This window comes from Diceros bicornis, chromosome 34 (assembly GCF_020826845.1).
Source record: "Diceros bicornis minor isolate mBicDic1 chromosome 34, mDicBic1.mat.cur, whole genome shotgun sequence".
In the NCBI taxonomy this organism is placed as follows: Eukaryota; Metazoa; Chordata; class Mammalia; order Perissodactyla; family Rhinocerotidae; genus Diceros; species Diceros bicornis.
The window spans coordinates 17226839-17249434 of NC_080773.1; the positions used below are offsets into that span (position 1 = coordinate 17226839).

Consider the following 22596-nt stretch of genomic DNA (forward strand, 5'->3'; position numbering starts at 1 on the left):
CCCCCTCTCAGTGGCGCCGCCACTTTGCGGAGGCTGGGGGCCGGAGAGGACAGCTGCAGTACCGGGGGCGGGGCCACGGGCCATCCATCAGGACGGCGGCGCCTCTGATTGGCCGGCGCCGGCCCCCCCGCGGGCGCGGGCATATGAGGAGGCGGAGGCGGCGGCCGCCGCAGACTGTGCGGTAGGGCTGCCAGACCGACGGACGGACGCGCGGACCGAGGCGCGGGCGCTGCAGAGGCCCCCAGCTCCAGCCTGCGCCTGAGCCCGCCCTGAGGCCCCTGCCCCGGCCCCCGCCCCGCCTGCCTGCCCCTGTCCCCCGGAGCCGCCAAGATGGGGGTAGGTGTTCGGGCAGGCCGGGCCGTGCGTGTGTGTGACATTGTGGGTCCAGTGACATTGGTTGTTTGCGGAGCGCGGGGGTTCCGGGACCCGCGCGCTCCGGGGCTAGGTCTGCGGGACCCGTGAGCCGGCTGACCCGGCCGGTCTGTGTGGTTGTGTCGCTGGTTGAGTGTGTGCGCGGGGCCGCCTGGGTCGGCGGGGATCTGTGGCGCATGTCGGCGTGTCTTTGTGTGTAGGGTCCGCGGGGGCACGGACCGGCCCTCGGCATCTCTGCCTGGCCTAGTACGGTTGCTTGCTCGATCGTATGTGTGCATGTGTGCGTTGGTGAGCTCCTGGCTCCGTCAGGACCTGCCAGCACCATCTGCCTGCGCTCATGTGGCCCGGGTTATGTCTGCCTGTCTGCAACCATGTCTGGGTGTGTCTGAGAGCTGGTGTTTGTGTCTGGGGTGTTGAAGCCCCTCTGCTTCCCTGGCTGGGTGGGGACAGGTCCAGGCTATGGGATGAACGCCAGATGACCTCTCTTTCTCCTTCCAGGCCTGGATGAGGGGGCTCTGCAGTGCAGTGTGGCCTGGGGCTGTGTGTGTGTCCAGCCCCTAATCTGGGGGAGCAGGCATGGGGAGCTGGGAGGAGCACGAGAGCCATGGTGTGGAGACTGAGTGCCTGGCTGGGGTGCACATGTACGACTGTGTGTCGGGGGGGTGGTATCGTGCATGCTTGGATATGCCCTTGCCTCTGTGTCCGTGTGTCCTTGTCTGTCTGTGAGTCTCTCCAGCAGATGCCGCCTCCTTCCCTGGATGACCACCTGACCCCCTCACAGCCCTGGATTCCTCCTTTCATGTCTAGGGCGGGGCTATGGGGAGTGGGGGGGGGTGGCCTGGGTGGGATGAAGAGAGGGGTGGGGATGGAGAGGCTAATGGAGAGGGAATATGAGGGATGGGGAGAAACATGGCGGATGAAGGCTGATTGGCCCAGGGATGGAGGTGGGGGAGGAGGGATGAGGAAAAGAATTGGGTGGGGAGAGGACTGGGAGAGAGAAGTGGGGAGGTGGGAGTCAGTGATGGCTTCCAGGTAAGTGGAATGGAGGGAACAGAAGCTCTGGACAGATGGAAGGAGAGGACTGAGGCTAAATGCCTTAGAGAAGGTATGAGAGGGAGGGTCTTGGAGGGTCTTAGGAAAAGAAGTGAGGACAAGGGGAGAAGTGAGTTGCTTTAGATAGAGGAGGCAGAGACAGAGAGACAGACATATGGAAAGACAGAGAGAAATGGGCAGAGACAGGGAGAGACATAGATAGAGACAAAGAAAGAGACAGACACAGGCAGAGACATGGACCAGACATAGACATGGAGAGACATGGAGAAACAGAGAAACTGAGGCTGAGATGAGGAGACCCAAGGACAGACATTTCCTGTCCCGAGACAACCAAAGTCAGCCTGAATGATGTGAAGAGGAGGCAGAGGGTAAAAGGGGAGGTCAAGGGAGAGGTGGTCAGAGACGACAGCCCCAGAGACCCTGTGAGGGGGAGGGAGAGGCTGGCCAAGGTGCAAGGCTGCGGGAGCTGGCAGGCATCGGGGAGGCGGACAGCGCGGAAAATGGCAAGGAGCTGCAGAGGCGGGCTGCATCAAGACAAGCGTTATCTCCCACCGTCGGAGGTCCTCCCGCCCCGCAGTGCACCCATCTGGGCCTCCTGCCTTGACTGGGAAAGCCTCGGCTCCCCTCCAACAGATGGAAGCCCGCCCCCAAGGGAGTCTGGTCATAGCACGGGCAAGCAGGAGCCAAGGCTTGCCTGCCAGGGACTGGGGTGACCCAGCCCCCTCCTCCCTCAGACCCAGGAGTCCAGGCCCCAGCCCCTCCTCCCTCAGACCCAGGGGTCCAGGCCCCAGCCCCTCCTCCCTCAGACCCAGGAGTCCGGGCCCCCAGCCCCTCCTCCCTCAGACCCAGGGGTCCGGGCCCCCAGCCCCTCCTCCCTCAGACCCAGGGGTCCGGGCCCCCAGCCCCCTCCTCCCTCAGACCCAGGGGTCCGGGCCCCCAGCCCCTCCTCCCTCAGACCCAGGAGTCCGGGCCCCAGCCCCTCCTCCCTCAGACCCAGGAGTCCCAGCTCCTCCTCCCTCAGACCCAGGAGTACAGGCCCCCAGCCCTTCCTCCCTCAGACCCAGGAGTCCAGGCCCCCAGCTCCTCCTCCTCAGACCCAGCAGTCTGGGACCCAGGAGCCCAGGGGCCCGCCCCTAGGCCTCACAGGGACCCAAGCATCAGCTCCCCAGCCTTTCCTAAGGTTTCAGGGGCGAGCAGCTGATTTTCTCCCCCACTCCTGCTAGACCCCCGTTTCTCTACCTTGACCCCATGACCTTATTTCTCTACGTCTCTCTGTCCAGGGGTCCACTCCTTTGGGGAGGCTGAGACTGCTCCTGATGCAGGGGTTGGAGGAGTGTCCTCCCTGTCCCCCAAGCCTCCATGCTTCCGTGTCAGACGCAGTGCTGCTGCAGGGCTGGCCCAGGGCCAAGCCTCCCTCCCACCTGCTGCAACCCTCTTAGAGGTTCCCAGGCTTCCAGGCTGCAGCCCCTCCCAGTAGCCCCCAGGGCTCAGCCTCCAGGTCTGGGGGCAGCCAGCAGGCAGCTCAACCCTCCACAAGGTCACGAGGGGATTAGCGCTGAGCTGCGCTGAGCTGAGGATCTCTGCTTGGCCCTGGGCCCGCAGGATCTGTCAGCAGCCCTCCACCAGCACCAGGCCTCACCCCACCCCTCCTGCCAGCCTCCGAGGACACTGCCCTCCCCATGTGCCCAGGCCCCCAAACTGGAACTTCAGTCACTCCCCCTCACACCACATCCTGTTCCAGCCAGGCCCAGGGCCTCTGCCTCCTACTCTTCTGCACCCCAAATCCAGGCCAGCTCCTAGTCTGTCCTTCAGAGACCTGACCATGCCCACCCCTTATTCAAACCTGTCCCTGGCTCCTACCAGCCTCCAGGAGAGAGGCCAGGACCCACAGCTTGTTGGTCAAGGTCCTCAGGACTGGTTGCATGTCTACCATCCCTGTCCACAGCAGGCTGCCTCCTGGGCTTCTGTCCCAGCTGTGCCCAAAACCTAGAGTGCCCTTTCTTCTCCATGGCTGCCAGGCCTGAGGGGTCTTCCATGATTTGCTGGGTCCTTTGAGAGACAGAGACTGAGACATCCATGGGGCCGGCAAGAGAGGTCCAGGAAAAGAGCCAGGCAGAGAATACAGGGAGAGTGACATACAAGGAGATCTGGAGCTGGAAAGACAGAAATGTGAAGATGGACCCAAAGAGAAACAGACACAGGGATAGAGAGGAAGATCGCAGGGTGAGACAGTGAGAAATGGACAAACCAGATGGTTGAAACAGGAGAAACAGACAGGGAGAGACACCCCAAGCACTACAGAGAAGATAGCTTGACAGATGAAGACAGAGACTCAAGGACAGAGAGAGGCAGAGATAAGGATGGAGAAAAACATAGAGACAGAAAATACTGACACTTTTGAGGCCGTCTGAGATCCCAACACACTGACTCAGAGAGACACAGGAACCCAGAGAGACAGACTCAGGGAGAGAGAGTTCAGGAGGTGGAAACAGAGAGATGTAAAGAGCCAGAGATCAGAGAGAGACAAAATCATAGAGACACACACAGACAGACTCAGAGACAGAAAGAAAGAGAGACAACGTAAAGTGATAAAGGAGAGAGAGGTCAGGGAGAGAAATAGCCACAGAGAGAGACAGATACACACAGAGTACAGAGATGGAGAGGTGAAGAGGCAGAAGGGGACGGAGAGAGACAAAACAGAACAATAAGACACAGAGACCTGGACAGATTGAGAGAGAGAGACACAGACAGAAAAAGAGAGAGAGAAACAGAGACACTCAAGAAGGTTGGACAGGCCCAGGGAGAGGGAGAAAGAGACAGAAAGAGACACACAGAGATAAAAAGACATAAACTGAAGGGGAGAGACCTACCGAGATGGGCACAGAAGCAGAGAGAGAGACGCACAGACAGACCCTGACAGAGAGCCTCAGGGACAGAGACTCAGAGACACATGGAACCAGAGATGGTGAGGCCAATCAGAAGAGACGAGACTCATGGGTTCTGAGAGACCCAGAACCAGAGGGAAAATTCACCCAGAGGCACTGGGCAGAGACAGGGAGGCGCAGGTGAGCCCCAAGCCAGCCCCTGCCCAGAGACGCAGATATGCGCAGATGCAGGCCAGGGTGAGAGCGGGGCATAGAGGGCCGGTGTCCCCCTGTAACCCCTTCTCGCCCACAGTCTGGTGGCTCTGACAGCTATCGTGTCGCCACCTCGCAGGACAAGAAAGATGACAAGGGCTCGCCCAAGAAGAGCAAGGGCACTAAGGAGCGCCGGGACTTGGACGACCTCAAGAAGGAGGTGGCTATGGTAAGCCCTACCCTCTGCACCCACACACCCTCCCGGAGCAGGCCCCACCCCGCCCCCTGAAAGGCCTCCACACTCACCCGCCTCCCCTCAAATTCCTGTTCTTCAGACAGAGCACAAGATGTCAGTGGAAGAGGTCTGCCGGAAATACAACACAGACTGTGTGCAGGTGCGGCAGGGCCCGAGGGAGGAGGGGCTAAGGGAGGAGGGGCTGGGGGCCTGGACTCCTGGATCTGAGGGAGGAGGAGCTGGGGGTCTGGACTCCTGGGTCTGAGGGAGGAGGGGGCTGGGGGCCTAGACTCCTGGGTCTGAGGGAGGAGGGGCTGGGGGCCTGGACCCCTGGGTCTGAGGGAGGAGGGGCTGGATCCTGGACCCCTAGGTCTGAGGGAGGAAAGCCTGGGGGCTGGGACCCCTGGGTGCCTGGGGATGCTCGTGAAATGTTGGGGTGCCAGGGTTGTTGAGGGAGGGTTCTGTGTGAGTCCTTTGTCCCCCAGGGTCTGACCCACAGCAAAGCCCAGGAGATCCTGGCCCGAGATGGGCCTAACGCACTCACACCGCCGCCTACCACCCCAGAGTGGGTCAAGTTCTGCCGCCAGCTCTTCGGGGGCTTCTCAATCCTACTGTGGATTGGGGCCATCCTCTGTTTCCTGGCCTACGGCATCCAGGCAGGCACTGAAGACGATCCCTCTGGTGACAATGTGAGTGCCTTCCACCCTGCCCTACACAAAGTCCCTGCACATTTAGGGACACACATGCATGCCCCACTTTTTCCTGTCCCTTTAGACTTTTCAAAGGCCACTCCTGAACTTTTTCTCATCCCTCTTGCACAATAACCCAGTGAAAGAACCAGAGAAAGTACAGGGAAAACTGAGGCTCAGAAACACCAAGTAACTTGTCCAAGGTCACACAGCAGGACACGTGAGCTGTTATCCCAAGGCTATGTGACTTCAGTGACCTTGGGGACAGAAACCACCAGGTGGTCATGGCCTGAAAGATACCCGAAGAGTGAGTGCACTCATGTTGAGACCCAGGCACACCCTCCTGCTAATATGTTAGGACCCATCCACCCAACACAGGGGACACAGTCTCAGCAGACGCCATGCCTGTAGACACAGACCCACATGCTGACTACATAGAGATCCTTGCCTGCACGCACGCACACACACACACACACACACACAGAGGCATGCATGCACAGATACACGTGCAGAGCGTCAACGCACACAGTCACACTTGGACACAGATTCAAACACGGCCGTCTAGTTCAGACACAGGCACAGACAGACACAGACATGGACTCATAGACAGACGCAGGAACTCAAACACACAGAGTTGCAGGCCTAACCTGGTGACAGACGGACATGGGAATCGAGCACAGTGTTCTCAGAAATTAAAACCTAAACAGGCAGACAGACAGACGCAGAGTCTCAGACCCAGGCTGACCAACAGAGAGGGACAGAGATCCACATACAGAGACTCAAACACAAACAGTCCCATAAATTTAAAGCCAGGCATGCAGACAGACAGACAGATACACTGACCTAAGCATAGACAGACACATGGACAGACAATAGTATACACTCAGATTCTCTAACACAGGCAGAAGACAGACAGATAGACATGCAAAACAGAGATGGACAGACCAGAGCCACAAACACACCATGTTCAGAAAGAGGGACTCATACATGGACAGGCAGACAGACACACAGGCAAGAGAGACTCAGACACACAGACTCTCAAGTGGACACAACCTGGGATCAGACACACAAACACAGCCCCATTGACTCAAAGCTCCCTTCCCAGACTCCAGGAATCTCGGGGTGGGGCTGGTGGGGAGCAGCTCTGGGGCTGCCATGACCCTGCACCTCCCCGCAGCTGTACCTGGGCATCGTGCTGGCGGCCGTGGTCATCATCACCGGCTGCTTCTCTTACTACCAGGAGGCCAAGAGCTCCAAGATCATGGAGTCCTTCAAGAACATGGTTCCCCAGGTGAGGGGTGCCCAGGAAGGGCCAGGTGGGGGCACACAGGTGGGAGAGGCTGGGCCAAGTGACCCCAGGCAGAGGGGGTCAGGAAGTGACTCTTCTCCATCCCACCCTCAGCAAGCCCTGGTGATCCGGGAAGGTGAGAAGATGCAGGTGAACGCTGAGGAGGTGGTGGTCGGGGACCTAGTGGAGATCAAGGGCGGAGACCGAGTCCCGGCCGACCTGCGCATCATCTCAGCCCACGGCTGCAAGGTGGGCCTGGAGCCTGGGGCCCAGCTCTACCCTTCCTGGAGTGGCCCAGGAGTCCAGGCCCCCAGCCCCTCCTCCCCCGGGACCAGGAGTCCAGGCCCCCAGCCCCTCCTCCCCCAGGACCAGGAGTCCAGGCCCCCAGCGCCCAACCCTCAGACCTGCGGGTACCTTAGACCTGGGCAAGCTGTGTACCCTCCCCACCTTCAAGAGCCCAACCTCTGCCCTCCTAGACACCGCCCACCCACACAGGCACCCAGACTTCTAGCTGTGACCTCCAGGGACACAGGCTTCAGCTTCATGAACACAGGGCCTCATTATCTAGACGTTTTCTCTAGACAGATGCCCTCTAGTCCCAGGTCCCTGGCTGAGCCCTTTCTCCTTTGCACGCCCCCCCCCCCCACAGGTGGACAACTCCTCCCTGACCGGTGAATCCGAACCCCAGACCCGCTCTCCTGACTGCACGCATGACAACCCCTTGGAGACTCGGAACATCACCTTCTTCTCTACCAACTGCGTGGAAGGTGAGGCGGGGTGTGGTGGGGGCACCCAAGTTGGGGCAGAGCTGGTCTAGACAGAGGGACGTGCATCAGGGGCTCGGGTCCCTCGGAATGCCCACGACAGCCTGATCCCCTCTGGCCCCACAGGCACGGCTCGGGGCGTGGTGGTGGCCACGGGTGATCGCACTGTCATGGGCCGCATTGCCACCCTGGCTTCAGGCCTGGAGGTGGGCAAGACGCCCATCGCCATTGAGATTGAGCACTTTATCCAACTCATCACTGGCGTGGCTGTCTTCCTGGGTGTGTCTTTCTTCATCCTCTCCCTCATCCTCGGATACACCTGGCTCGAGGCTGTCATCTTCCTCATCGGCATCATCGTGGCCAATGTCCCAGAGGGCCTGCTGGCCACTGTCACGGTAAGGCCCTGGGTCTGAAGGAGGTGGGGGCTGGGGGCCTGGAGTCCTGGGTCTGACGGGGGAGGGGCTGGGGGCCTGGACTCCTGGGTCTGAAGGAGGAGGGGCTGGGGGCCCGGGTTGGAATGTTCTTTTTTTTTTTTTTTTTGTGAGGAAGATCAGCCCTGAGCTAACATCCATGCCAATCCTCTTTTTGCTGAGGAAGACCAGCCCTGAGCTAACATCTATTGCCAATCCTCCTCCTTTTTCTCCCCAAAGCCCCAGTGGATAGTTGTATGTCATAGTTGCACATCCTTCTAGTTGCTGTATGTGGGACGCGGCCTCAGCATGGCCGGACAAGTGGTGGTGGTGTGCGCCCAGGATCTGAACCCGGGCCGCCAGTAGCGGAGCGCACGCACTTAACCGCTGAGCCACGGGGCCGGCCCCTGGAATGTTCTTTTTTTTTTTTTAAAGATTTTATTTATTTATTTTTTTCCCCCCAAAGCCCCAGTAGATAGTTGTGTGTCATAGCTGCACATCCTTCTAGTTGCTGTATGTGGGATGCGGCCTCAGCGTGGCCGGAGAAGCAGCGCGTCGGTGCGAGCCCGGGATCCGAACCCGGGTCGCCAGCAGTGGAGCGCACGCACTTAACCACTAAGCCACGGGGCCGGCCCCTGGAGTGTTCTTGATGAAGGCAACTTGGGCATTGAGAGCTGAGCCTCCTGGATCTGGAATGAGGAAGGTTCTGGGACTCAGAAGGCCTCATTAACAAAACAAACAAACAAAAGTCTTGAGAAACACTGCAAGGCAGAAAGGAGTAACAATCCTATCACTTTTTAAGTTAACTTACAAACTTAAGAAGTACACCCTCATGGTAAAAAGTCTAAAGAACATGTGAAAATGGCTAAAAAATAAAATAATGGTCCCGCTCCTGTTGCCCAGCCATCAGTACTGCTCCAGAAGGACGCCCTCCACACTGTTCCCCCGGCAGAGGAGGGCGTAGTGCAGCCTGTATATGGAATGTTGTTTTCACGGTACCTAGAAGGGACCGTCCTAGGAATACCGTTTTGCTCATTGATCCTTTTACTTAATATATCCTGCACAGTTGCCCATATTAGCATATTCAAAGCTACTCTAGGTCAAAAGCTCTTTATTGACATACAACATACATAAAAAGGGTTGCACGTATGAATGTAAAGCCTGATGAGTGGGGTAAACTGAACATACCCCGTGTCAGCTGCACCCAGATCAAGTTCCCCAGAAGCCCCCTTAAGACCTTATCCAGCCCTGACCACCCAACCCAAGGGAACCCCTATCCTGGCTTCTAACAGTATATTCCATTGATAGGGAGTAATTCAGTATGGACTCTTGTTTCTGCTGATGCTTTTTGCTGAGTATCATGTTTTTGAACTTCGTCCATGCAGTTGTGGGCAGCAATAGCTTGTTCTTTTTCACCACTGTATAGTATTCCATTATTTATTCCACAATTTCTATATCCTTTCTGCTGTTAGTGGGCATTGGGTTGTTTCCAGTTTGGGACTATTATAAATGCCGCTGCTAAGAACATTCAAGCACATGTTTTTTGGGGTGCATCTGAACCCATTTCTGTTGGTTTGTACCTCTGGGTGGGATTGCTGGGTGACATTCTATTCATTGCAGGACACCAGGATTCTCTCTGGGCTGGGTAGTTGGGTTGTTGGCACTCATGTTGCTGGTCCAGCCCTGCCGTCAGGCTCTATCTGTCACTTGCCTGTCCTTGCATGCCCCCAGGTATGTCTGACGCTGACTGCCAAGCGCATGGCTCGGAAGAACTGCCTGGTGAAAAACCTGGAGGCTGTAGAGACCCTGGGCTCCACCTCCACCATCTGCTCGGACAAGACAGGGACCCTTACCCAGAACCGCATGACAGTCGCCCACATGTGGTTCGACAACCAGATCCACGAGGCCGACACCACTGAGGACCAGTCAGGTGAGGGTGGGGTCTGGGCAGGACCGAGGAGGCCTGGCCCCAAGGCGCCCCCGGCCGTGACACATGTCTCCTTCAGGAACCTCGTTCGACAAGAGCTCGCACACCTGGGTGGCCCTGTCCCACATCGCCGGACTCTGCAATCGTGCCGTCTTCAAGGGTGGCCAGGACAACATCCCTGTGCTCAAGGTGGGTCTGGCCGCCCGCCTTCCCTTGGCCCCGCCCATCCCACCCCCCGCGTCTCTGCTCTTGACAGCCCTCTCCCCCCAGAGGGATGTGGCCGGGGATGCCTCTGAGTCCGCCCTGCTCAAGTGCATCGAGTTGTCCTCCGGCTCCGTGAAGCTGATGCGCGAACGCAACAAGAAAGTGGCCGAGATTCCCTTCAACTCCACCAACAAATACCAGGTACTCTGGGCCCCCCGGGAGAGCCAGCCTGGACCTCAGTTTCTCTAGGGTGCCCGTAAGCGGTCACCTCGGCCCCACTGCCCTCCTGCTTTGGGCAAGTTACTACTCCTCCCAGAGCCTCAGTTTCCTCATCTGTAGAATGGGAATGAGAGTATCCACCCAGTGGGGAGAGGAAAAGGCAGATGGGGAGCGAAAGCAAGGTCTGTGATGGAGTGGGAGGCAGGGGAGTAAAGATCTTCCTGCAGCAGAGTGGACCAGCCAGAGATCTCTTTCGTTCGTTCAACAGGTATTTTTCTGAGCAGCCACTGTGTGTCAGGCATGTGTTTGAGGTGCCGGGGACACATATGGCAGTGAGCGAAACAGTGAAGTCCCTCCTCTCGTGGAACTTACTCTCTAGTGCTAAAAGACAGAGAGTGACAAAGGCAGGAGGAAATACGGAATATGTCGGCTGGTTATCATGCTGAGGGAGGAGCCCTGCAGGTGTCTAGGGGAAGAGTGTTCCAGACAGCGGGCACAGCATGTGCAAAGGTCCTGAGGCAGGAGTGTGTTGATGTGTCTGAAGAACAGCCAGGCAGCCAATGTGGTAAAGCAGTGAGCCAGGGAGTGTGGTGGGAGGTGAGGGCAGTGGACACTTGGCCAGGTCCCATTGAGCTCCTGGGTGACGGAGAGGACTTAGGTGTAACTCTGAGGGAGACATGAGGCATGGGAGTACTCTGAGCAGAGGAGAGATGGGACCTGACTCACATTTCTTTAAACAGCTTTATTAAGATATAATTCACATACCATAGATCACCCATTGAAAGTATATAAGTCAAGGGGCTGGCCCGGTGGCGCAGCGGTTAAGTTCGCACACTCCGCTTCAGCGGCCCAGGGTTCACAGGTTCGTATCCCAGGCGCACACCGACGCACTGCTTGTCCAGCGATGCTGTGGTGGCGTCCCATATAAAGTAGAGGAAGATGGGCATGGATGTTAGCCCAGGGCCAATCTTCCTCGGCAAAAAGAGGAGGATTGGCATCGGATGTTAGCTCAGGGCTGATCTTCCTCACAAAAAAAAAAGTATATAACTCAATAGTTTTAGTATATTCACAGATATGTGCAATAATCTACCCATTTTCATCATCTCAGAAAGAAACCCCAGGGGCCGGCCCTGTGGCATAGTGGTTAAGTTCACGCACTCTGCTTCAGTGGCCCGGGGTTCGCAGGTTAGGATTCTGGGTGTGGACCTACACACCACTTATTAAGCCATGTTGTGGCAGGTGTCCCACATGTAAAGTAGAGGAAGATGGGCACAGATGTTAGCCCAGGGCCAATCTTCCTCACCAAAAAACAAAACAAAAAAAAGACACCCCACACTCCTTAGCTTTTGTCCCCTTCCTCCCCCATCCCTGCTAGCCCTAAGCAACCACTAATCTGCTTTCTGTCTCTATGAATTTGCCTATTCTGGACATTTCTTATAAATGGAATCACACAATGTGTGGGGTTTTGTGGCCAGCTTCTTTCACTCAGAAGAATGTCTTAAGCTTCATCCATGTTGTGGCCTGAATCAGTACTCCATCCCTCTTCATGGCTGAATAATATTCCATTGTATAGGTAGTCCCCATTTTGTCTTTCCAGTCATCTGTCGATGGACATTTGGGCTGTTTATACCTTTTGGCTACTATAAATAATGCTGCCGTGAACATTCACATACAAGTTTTTGTGTAGACATAGTTTGCATGTCTCCTGGGTATAGACCTGGGAATTGCTAGGTCGTACGGTAACTCTAAATTTGATGTTTTAGGGAACTGCCAGACTGTTTTCCAAAGTGGCTGCACCACTTTCCACTGACTCACATATTTTGAGGAAGACCCTTGGCTGCCGTGGGGAGGAAATACTGTGGGTGGGGAGGGCAGAGACGGAGACTCAGTGTGGAGGCTGCTGCAATATCCTATATGAGAGATGGTGGTGGCCAGCTGGGGTGCAGGGGGGTGAGGGGAAGAGGGCGAAATCTGGGTGTATTTCAGAGGTGAGCTGACCAGATTCCGTGATGGGTCAGATGTGGGATGAGGAGGAAATGGGCGAGGCAGAGAGAGACACATATCGGAAGGACGGCCCAGATTTCTGTGAGCGACAAAGAGGGGCAAAAACATCTGTGACACAGAGAGACAGAAGCGGGCAGGGGATGAGCAGAAATCTCTGTGAGAGGGTCTGAGAAACAGATGAAGATCTCTCTGGTGGAGGTGTGGGCTGCGCCCTCTGGGGAGCCCGGGGGTGGTCTGTCCTGGCACCCACGGCTCTGGGTGGCGTGGGGGCGGTTCTCTCCCCCAGCCAGGTGCGGGCAGCCTCCAGGTCGCTGTGAGGCTCAGGCACGCCACCCTCTGCTCTGTCCACAGCTCTCCATCCACGAGACCGAGGACCCCAACGACAACCGGTACCTGCTGGTGATGAAGGGTGCCCCCGAGCGCATCCTGGACCGCTGCTCCACCATCCTGCTGCAGGGCAAGGAGCAGCCGCTGGACGAGGAGATGAAGGAGGCCTTCCAGAACGCCTACCTGGAGCTCGGTGGCCTGGGCGAGCGTGTGCTTGGTGCGCATCACGGTGGGGCAGAGTTGGGGCAGGGGCTGGGCCAGCTCTGGGGGCCCCTTGCGGGTAAGGAGGGGCATGATGCTGCGCAGAGCCTGGCTCAGAATACGGCCTCCCAGAATGCACTGTGAAAGAATGAATGAATGACTGAGCGAGAGAGGAAGGCATCTTTAGGAAATAAATTTTGGCCGACTGGGGAGATTGACTGCAGGGACCCGGACAGCCGGGAGCTGTGGGGATGGAGACATGCCCCACGCTGTCCCTGCCACCAGGTTTCTGCCACTATTACCTGCCTGAGGAGCAGTTCCCCAAGGGCTTTGCCTTCGACTGCGACGACGTGAACTTCACCACCGACAACCTCTGCTTCGTGGGCCTCATGTCCATGATTGACCCACCCCGGGCAGCCGTCCCCGATGCAGTGGGCAAGTGTCGCAGCGCAGGCATCAAGGTGTGGCCTGGGGCAGCTCAGGGAGGCAGGGCCAGGGCCCCAGGGGCCAGCGGTGAGGCTGGACCATCCTCAAACAATGCCCGCAGGTCATCATGGTCACGGGCGATCACCCCATCACAGCAAAGGCCATTGCCAAGGGCGTGGGCATCATCTCCGAGGGCAACGAGACTGTGGAGGACATCGCCGCCCGGCTCAACATTCCCGTCAGCCAGGTCAACCCCCGGTGAGCCCCGCCCGCCCGGCTCAGGGTTCTGTCCCCACCCGGCTTCCCTCTGGGACTGCTGGTCCCTGGGCCTTCGGGGCCTCTGCTGTTGACTTAGCACCTGGGTCCTGTTCCTCCTCCACGTGTGAGGATGGGCATCCTGGTGTAGGTTCTCGTCCCAGCTTAGCCACCCTCAGGCTGTGTGACCTCGGCCTCCTTGAGACTGCTTCCCCCTCTCTCTGTGTCTGTCTCCCTTTCCTGGTTGTCTGCATATCTGTCCTTCTACATCCACTATCCCAAAGTCCTTCCTAAGGTCTGCCCTTGCTCCCTCCTGCTGCAGCCCCCCTCCTCCCCAGTTTTGCTTTGTCTCTGACCCCTAGAGACCCCATCCCTCTCTCAGAGCCTGGTCCTCTGCCTCTCCTGGCTGTGAGTCTGTTCCTCAGGCATCGCTCACCTCTCCCCACATGTCCTGATCACTCTCTGCTCTTCCAGAGATGCCAAGGCCTGTGTGATCCATGGCACTGACCTCAAGGACTTCACTTCTGAGCAAATCGACGAGATCCTGCAAAACCACACTGAGATCGTCTTCGCCCGCACATCCCCTCAGCAGAAGCTCATCATTGTGGAAGGCTGTCAGAGACAGGTGGGCTTGGGCTGGGGTCCCTTGGAGGAGGGGGCCCAGGGCCTGGACTCCTGGTCCTTGATGAGGAGGGGGCTTGGGCCAGACTGCTGTCTTGTCAGACATCATCCACGCCCTGTCTCCCTCCAGGGAGCAATCGTGGCTGTGACTGGGGATGGTGTGAACGACTCCCCTGCTTTGAAAAAGGCCGACATCGGGGTGGCCATGGGCATTGCTGGCTCTGACGTCTCCAAGCAGGCAGCGGACATGATTTTGCTGGACGACAACTTTGCCTCCATCGTCACGGGTGTGGAGGAGGGTGAGTTGGCCAGGAGTGGCCCTGGAGACTGGGGTCCCAGCGTGAAGCCCAAGAAGGGCAAGGGGAACAGGCCAGGGCTGCAGCAGGATGCATGGCAGGGAGACCATGGAACCCCACTGGGCCCTGGGGGAGTCTGAACTTGTCCTTTCCGGTCTTTAGTCTCCCTCCCCCACGGGGCTGGGGCGCCCTGGGGACAGGACTGAGCTGACACACTTCCGAGTCCCAGCGTCACCCAGCGCAGGCCCAGTCTGGTGGGCGAAGCAGACTTGGAAGCATTTTTAAAATACTCATAAATGCAATGGGGAAACAGAGGGTCCTGCGGGAGCCCTCAGGAGGCCCCTCACCCAGCCTGGGGTCAGGGCCAGGGAAGCTTCCAGTGTTATCAAGGCTCATGCACCGAGTCCTGAGGGCCATGTTGGAATTTTCATGTATGTGGTGCCAGGGAAGGGAGTTACAGGCAGAGGAAACTGAGTGTGCAAAAGCAAGGCGATGTGAAGAAGCCAGTGTGTGAGGCGGGGATGCCAGGAGCCCAGGCCGCAGAGCCGACGGGCACTGCCACCTGATGGGCCTCGATGCGGCCACGGATGGGGCTTGTGCACATATAATTTTATTCCTTTTTTTGTGTGTGTGTGAGGAAGATAAGCCCTGAGCTAACATCCATGCCAATCCTCCTCTTTTTGCTGAGGAAGACTGGCCCTGGGCTAACATCTGTGCCCTTTTTCTTCCACTTTATATGGGACGTCACCACAGCATGGCCTGACAAGTGGTGTATCAGTGTGCGCCCGGGATCCGAACCGGGGCCACCAGCTGCGGAGCGCGTGCACTTAACTGCTACGCCTAATTTTGTTCTTATCATCAAAGTAATTCATGATAATTATAGAAAATGAAGAAAAGCATTCAGAAGAAAATTGGAATCACCCATAACCTCACCATCCAGAAATAATCACTGTTCATGCTGTGGTGCATTTTCTTCCAGTTTCTCTCTACCATTTGAAATGTCCCCAGTGTAAAAAATAATTCATGATATAAGAGAATTCAGACAGTAGAGCTAAGACTAAATTGTCAAATTAAATGCCCTTATCCCTTGTCTCTTGAGTCCCAGGACACCACGGTTAACCCTGTCTTACCCCCATGTCATCTTGTGTGCGTAAGCAATGTACACGCTCACAGACACATGCACTCATACCTTCCACACATGTGTTAGGCTTGCACATTATGCTGGGTGCTGGAGATAACAGCTGTGAGTAGAGTAGACATGGTCCCTGCTCTCAAGGAGCTGGGAGAGACAGCCTGAAACAAGTTAACAAACAAACTGTAACATAACAACATAATTACAAATTGTGACAAGTGATAAGAATAAACAAGCAAGGTGCTATGACAGATAATAACAGGGGTCCTTCCTAGACAGGTGGACAAGGAAGGCCTCTCTGAAGTGACAGACACAAAGTTTAACTTCCAGTGGGGGAAACTGCAGGCACACACAAAAGCAGAGCGAATGGCATAGTGAACCCCCATTTCACCATCACCCCGCTCTGACAGTTATCAGCTCACGGCTGATCTTGCTTCAACTCCACCCCCCACGCCCCCATCACACACACTGGATTATCTTGAAGCGTGTTTAAGTCATCATTTCACCCGTAAATATTTTAGGATGAGACACCACTGCAGGGAAAGGGAATAGCAGGAAGAAGACTTATTTTTACATAAAGGTGATCAAACCATCCATACCACCAAGCAGCTTGCCTTTCTGTTCCTTCTTAATAACATACCTTGTGCTCATGCCTCTCAGTACACAGGAGAAGGTGGAGGGAGGGGCTGGCTGGGTTCATCTTCAGTTTGTTTTCATTTTATACACACTGTACTGATTGCATTTTTATTGGGATGTAACATATACAGTAAGTTGGGCAACTTGATGACTTTTTACATGCGTACACACCCATGCAACCACAAGACCCCAATCAAGATAGAGAACATTTCCAGCCCCTCATGAGGGTTTTGTCAGGTTTCCTCCCAGAAATAACCACCATCCTGACTTTTAGTGCCATAGATTAGTTTTGAAACTCATCTATATGGACTATAGTATGAACTTTTTTATACAGTATGAAGCCAGTATGCCTGGCTTTTTTACTCAACATAACATCTGTGAGATTCATCCATGGAGGTGGGTGTGTCAGTAGCTTGTTCCTTTTTCTTGCTGAGCGGTGTTCCATTGTATGGACAGACTACAGTTTATTATCCACTCACCTGTTGATGGACATTGGGGTTGGTTCTGGTTTTGGTTATTATGACTAATGTGACAGTGAACATTCTGGTACTTGCTTTTTGGTGGACATAGCACTCATTCCTCTTGGGTATAAACCTAGGAGTAGGATGACTGGGTCAATAGGTAGGGGGACATTTAACTTTAATAGGAACGTCCCAACAGTCTTCCAGAGTGGTTGTATTTTGAGAATGCTTGAACAGGGGCGACATGGTCAGACGTTTGTGTGGAAAGGTGGCGGGTGGGGGAATGGACCAGAAAGGATGCATGGACGGGCAGGGAAGGGGCAGAGGGAGCGTGGGCACCCGAGGTCTGAGCCTGCCCCTGCTGCAGGCCGCCTGATCTTCGACAACCTGAAGAAGTCCATCGCCTACACCCTGACCAGCAATATCCCTGAGATCACGCCGTTCCTGCTGTTCATCATGGCCAACATCCCGCTGCCTCTGGGCACCATCACCATCCTCTGCATTGACCTTGGCACCGACATGGTGAGCCCCGACCACCCCCGGGCCCCAGGAGGGCAGGGTCCCTGCCTCCCCAGCTCACCTGGCCTCTGCTGTCCAGGTCCCCGCCATCTCATTGGCGTACGAGGCTGCCGAGAGTGACATCATGAAGAGACAGCCCAGGAACCCGCGCACTGACAAGCTGGTCAATGAGAGGCTCATCAGCATGGCCTACGGGCAGATTGGTGAGGATCTGGGGAGCCCCCCCTCGTTTATGGCCCGATGCCCTGGGCCTGCCCTGGGCCTGCAGCAGGGCCTGGCCCACAGTGGGCGCTCAAGAACTGTGTGTTGGATGAGTGGAATAGAAGGCGGGTGTAGTGCTAGAGGTTAGGAAGGAGTGTCTGGTAGATGGGTGCTGGTCACCAAGGTGGGGCTGGCAGAGGTGGACGAAAGGCCTGAGGGGCACATGGCACACTGAGCAGCAGATCAGGGTTGGCCCCAGGCCGCCGACTCCAGAGTCCACTGCTCCACCCGCCTTCATGATGGGGAGGACAAGCCCAGCCTGTGAGCTCTGAGGGCAGGAGTGAGCCCCACCCCTCTGCCTGCTCCTCAACCTGCTGCTGGAGATGAAGCAGAGGCTTCATGGCGGTGGTCAGAGGCCTGGGGAGGTCATTCCCGCATGGGGGGGCTGTCAGACTCAAGCCCGAGGTCCTCAGGGATTTCCTGATGTTCAGGTGGCCTGGCCGGGTGAGGGGAAGCCTCCAAGCTAGCCATCTCAGGAGAGCCCCTCCCTGAGGCTCCTGTCCCAGGTGGCCCATCTCAGGTGTTCACCACCAGGTGGCACCCTCAGGTGGCCCTCTGGGACCCCAGCCCCAGATGATGCTCAGGCAAGTGGATTGGGGTAGCCCACTGACCTCTGGGTGGGGGTCCCAAGGGGCCTCAGAGGGGCACTGGGCTGGCTGCTGGCCCCACCTGAGGCTCTCCTCATTTCCCTTCTCTCCTCCCCGCAGGAATGATCCAGGCTCTCGGCGGCTTCTTCTCCTACTTTGTGATCCTGGCAGAAAACGGCTTCTTGCCTAGCAACCTAGTGGGCATCCGGCTGAACTGGGACGACCGCACGGTCAATGACCTGGAGGACAGTTACGGGCAGCAGTGGGTGAGTGGAGCTGGGCCCCACAGCATGGCGGGGGCCTCCCAGGCAGTGTCCCAGGGCCAGCTGTCCCAGCCATGCACGGGCCGCTTCTACGTTGGCCGCTCTGCCCCAGGGGCGGCATCAAGACCCTGGCCAGGTGTGCAGGGCCTCCAGGCGCCCTTGGCCCAGCCCATTGCGGTCCTCGTGTCCATTGGCCGTGCTCTCTGCCCCGCCAGGTGAGTCGCCTTTGCTGCCTTCTTCCCCACCTCTGTCTGTCCCTTCAAAGCCTGGCTGGTATCCGTCCCCTCAGGAGGCCACGGGGTCCCTGGTCCCTGGCTGACGACTGAGGTCACTGTTAACCTCTCTCCTTCCTTGTACATCTCCTGACTCTCCCTGCGGAGCTATGAGCCAACGAGGGGAGACACGTCTGAGGCCCTGGGGACGCCATCTGGACAGAGTCCCCGCTTTGCCTTGGGGCCCGAAGCAGGGGCACCGACAAGGAGCACGTGGCCGGGGGGCTGGGCGCTGGGTGCTGGGCCGCGGCCTCGCTGACTGCTGACGTGCACGCCCGTCACCCCTCCTGCAGACGTACGAGCAGAGGAAGGTGGTGGAGTTCACGTGCCACACGGCCTTCTTTGTGAGCATAGTGGTCGTCCAGTGGGCCGACCTGATCATCTGCAAGACCCGCAGGAACTCCGTCTTCCAGCAGGGCATGAAGTGAGGGCCGCGGCCTGGCGCCGCTGTCTGTCCCGTCTGTGTGTCTGTCCCTCCCTCCCCTCGTTCTTCGGTTTCGGTTTTTGCCTCCGAGTTGGTGTTCTCTCGAGTGGTCACGTCTCTCTTGGATTCTCTCTCTGTCTCTCTACGTGTGTGGGGGGCGGGGGTGTCCCTGGGTCCCTCTCTAGATCTTTTTGTTCCTCTGCCTGCCTGTGTGTCTGTCAGTGTCTCTGTCTGGCTTTATCTTTCAGTGGCACCATCTCCCTGGATGTTTTTGCTTCTCTGTCTGTTTTTGTCTGTCTCTCTGCGTCTCTCCATCTACCCCTGGGTGTACCTCTGTCTCTGTGGGGCAGGGGTGCGGGGCGGGTTCTCTGGGTCCAGCCCTGCCTGTGCCTCCAGGAACAAGATCTTGATCTTCGGGTTGTTTGAGGAGACGGCCCTCGCCGCCTTCCTGTCCTACTGCCCTGGCATGGACGTGGCCCTGCGCATGTACCCTCTCAAGTGAGTGACCCTCGCTGCCCCCAGGACCTCCACTCCCAGCTCCAGATCCTCTGGGGAGCCTTCCCTGTGGGACGTCCTCCCAGGCCGGGGCCTCCGTCGTGGATCTCAGGCCCCACCGCTCCTGATGTCTCTCTGGTTGCCTCCTCTGTGTCCCCCATTGCAGTCCTTGTTCTGATGCCACCCAGCCTTCCCTGTGGGACATCCTCACAGTGGGGCACTCTGCAGACCCCAGCCCAGCCATGGCCAGGACGTCCCTCAGCTGTGGGCACAAAGGGTCAAGGGAGAGCCCCCTGGGTGCCTCTTCCTGCCCTCTGGGACTCTGCCTGTGTCCGTGTCACGGCCCCACACTGACGCCCTCCTGCTCCCCCGTCTCCGCAGGCCCAGCTGGTGGTTCTGTGCCTTCCCCTACAGCTTCCTCATCTTCGTCTACGATGAAATCCGCAAACTCATCCTGCGCAGGAACCCCGGGGGTGAGGGGGCTCCCGGGGCCGAGGGGGCAGGCTGGGGGGGCAGCGGGGGCAGCTGGAGAGGGAGGCGAGGGAAGCCCTGTGGTGATCGGTCCGAGCTGACCTCACTCTGTCTCCCCCCACATCCCTCTCCTGTGTTGTCGCCCCCTCCCCTTCCATCTCTCCTCTCTTCCTGTCTCTCTGGGCCTCCTCCCCTCTGTCTCCTGCGTGTTTCTGTCTCTGTCCCTTTTGGTTTCTTCCTGTGTCGCTGTCTCTCTCTAACTCTCTCTCTCTGCTGTGTTTCTTTCTCTCCGTGCCTGTCTCTGCCATCTCTGTGTCTTTCGTCCTTTGTCTCTCGCTCCAGGTTGGGTGGAGAAGGAAACCTACTACTGACCTCAACCCACCACATCGCCCGCCTCTTCCCTGCTCCCCCAGCCCAGGACAGCCCCCTCCAGTGTCCCCCATTTTGTATTCGGGGGGAGGGGCCCTCTCTCCCAGTGGCCCCACCTTTGCCTCACCCCTCAAATTATCTCCTGCCTCCCTTCCTCTCCCCCTCTGGCTGGCTTCTCCCTCCCACCCCACCCCCTGCCTCTCTCTTCTCTCTTTTCTGTGTCTCTGTTCCTCTCCCTCTCCTCACCCCTACCTCCCAGCCCCCTCCCTGGGCTCTTTTTTACTCCTTCTCAGCCCCTGGCTGATGCCATCTCTGGTTCTGGACAATTATCAAATATATCAGTGGGGAGAGAGAGGCGGTGTGTCGTGTTTGCTTTCTGAAGCGGGGGTGTGGGCAGGATGGCGTCCCCTGTGCTGGCACACACGGCCGGGTGATTCACACGATCCCAGGAATGTCGCCTGGCACGGGCTTGGCAGTCACAGAATCTCGGAGTCATCGAATCTTGGAATTTTAGACTCACGAAAGTTAGAGTGGAAGCAGCTTGAATTCGCCAGGTGATGGGATTATGGGATCAGAACAGGGGAGAGGGAGGGAGTCAGATCCTCTCACGTTGGAGTAGGACCCCAGGGAGACAATGACAGTGACCATGATGATGATGGTGAGTCACTGAGCGCCCAGTCTGTGCTCTGCTCTCTCTTGAACACTCTATGTGTATTAGCTCTTTTAATCGTTACAAGATGGGAGGCACAGAGAGGGAAAGTGACTTGCTCAAGGTCACACAGCTGAAAGGTGACAAATCCGGGATTTGAACCTAGGCTGTCCAAGCTCTAAGTCACTGTGTTATTCTCTCTTTCTATTGAGAAAAACTTTCATACAGTGAAGTGCACAAGTCTTAAGGGCACAGCTCAATGACTTTAAAAATTACATCCATGTAATCAGCACCCAGATCAAAGTAAAGAACATGTCCATCCATCCAGAAAGTTCCCTCCTGTCCCTTTCCAGTCAGCACCACCCCCCTCAGAGGGAACCACTGATATGATTTCTGTCACCATCCTTTAGTTGTGCCTGTTCTTGGACTTCACATAAATGAAATCTTACAGCATTTTGTCTCATGTGTCTGGCTTCTTGTCCTCAACATCACGTCTGTGATAGTCATTCATGTTACTGCATATATCAGTAACCCATTCTTTTTCATTGCTGCGTAGTATTCCATTGTGTGACTATAGCACAATTTGTTCATTCATTTTCCTGTTGGTGGACATTTAGGTTGTTTCCACTTTGGGGGCCATGACAATTGGTGCTGCTAGGAATAAGAACATTCTAGTAATGTCTTCTGATGATACGTGTATGCATCTCTGTTGGGTACATGCCTAGAAGTGGCATTGCTGGTCAGGGGATGGACTATGTTTAGCTTTAATAGAAACAGCCAGACTCTTTCCAAAGCTCTTGTGTCATTCTGCATTCCTACAGTGTATGAAAATTCCATTTGCTCCATATCCTCGCCAACACTTGGTATTATCAGTCTTTTGAATTTTAGCCATTCGGGTTGGGCAGCTATACCACTTCCCTTGAGGCAGCCTTTCTAACACAGCCCAGAGAAGTGAGTCAGAGGAAGGCCTGGGGCTGGACCTGGCCTGCCTACCTCCCTGCACAGATGTCTGGGATGCTGAGAGCTTGTGTGTGAATGAGTGTGTGCATATGCCCATTGCATTAGGGAGGAGCACCCAAACCTGAGGGGGGAAGGCTGTCAGAAGGCAGGAGCCACGTGCACCAGATATGCTCTTGATGCCCAGGACAGAGCCTGGTCCTAGTAGGGGTTTCATGAGCCTGGACCTCTCCTAGGGAGGCCACAGAAACTACTTTATCAGGTGCAGGGAAAGAAATACCATAGAGGTGGGCAAACTGAGGCCCAGAAACGGCAGAGACTTCCTTGAGGTCACATAGCAGGAATATAACCCAGGTTTCTGATTGTCTATGCTAAGGTCTTCCCACCCTTCCAGCTCCACTTCTCTGGGGATCCTCAAGCTGGAGGGACCACAGGGCCAGAGCTCATCTCCCACAGTCTTCTCAGGTGTCCCCTGCCACCATCCCCCCGTCTCAGGGATCCTCCTATCTCTCACAATATCTCTGCCTGAGGGTCCCCTCTCCCATAATCCCTGTTTCAAGGGGCTCCTCTCCCACAATGCCCTGTGCCAAGGCCCCACCTCCCAAAATCCCCTGAGTCAAAGTTCCCCCCATGTCCTTCTCAGAGGGACCCTCCCCACAATGTCCTTACCTCTGGACCCCACTGCCCACAACTCATGCTGTTCGACACCTCCAGCCCTTTGCCCATTATGTC

The 22596-nt window shown here is 56.7% G+C and overlaps 1 protein-coding gene across 2 annotated transcripts; it reads left to right on the plus strand.

Annotated features, from left to right (window-relative positions):
- Positions 1-210: 210 nt before the first annotated feature.
- On the plus strand, positions 211-20612 carry ATP1A3 (ATPase Na+/K+ transporting subunit alpha 3). Of its 2 annotated transcripts, none has more exons than XM_058529448.1 (23): positions 211-336; positions 4603-4731; positions 4838-4897; positions 5223-5426; positions 6604-6717; positions 6829-6963; positions 7364-7481; positions 7605-7873; positions 9620-9818; positions 9895-10004; positions 10086-10220; positions 12594-12786; positions 13056-13231; positions 13318-13454; positions 13926-14076; positions 14203-14371; positions 16965-17119; positions 17196-17319; positions 18085-18230; positions 18793-18923; positions 19320-19421; positions 19800-19891; positions 20232-20612. In XM_058529448.1, the coding sequence occupies exons 1-23, from the start codon at positions 331-333 to the stop codon at positions 20258-20260; spliced, it is 3084 nt and encodes a 1027-aa protein (XP_058385431.1). In that variant the 5' UTR covers positions 211-330; the 3' UTR covers positions 20261-20612. The 2 variants fall into 2 exon arrangements, with proteins under 2 accessions (XP_058385431.1, XP_058385432.1); XM_058529449.1 differs by having other exon boundaries at positions 4642-4731.
- Positions 20613-22596: the final 1984 nt, after the last annotated feature.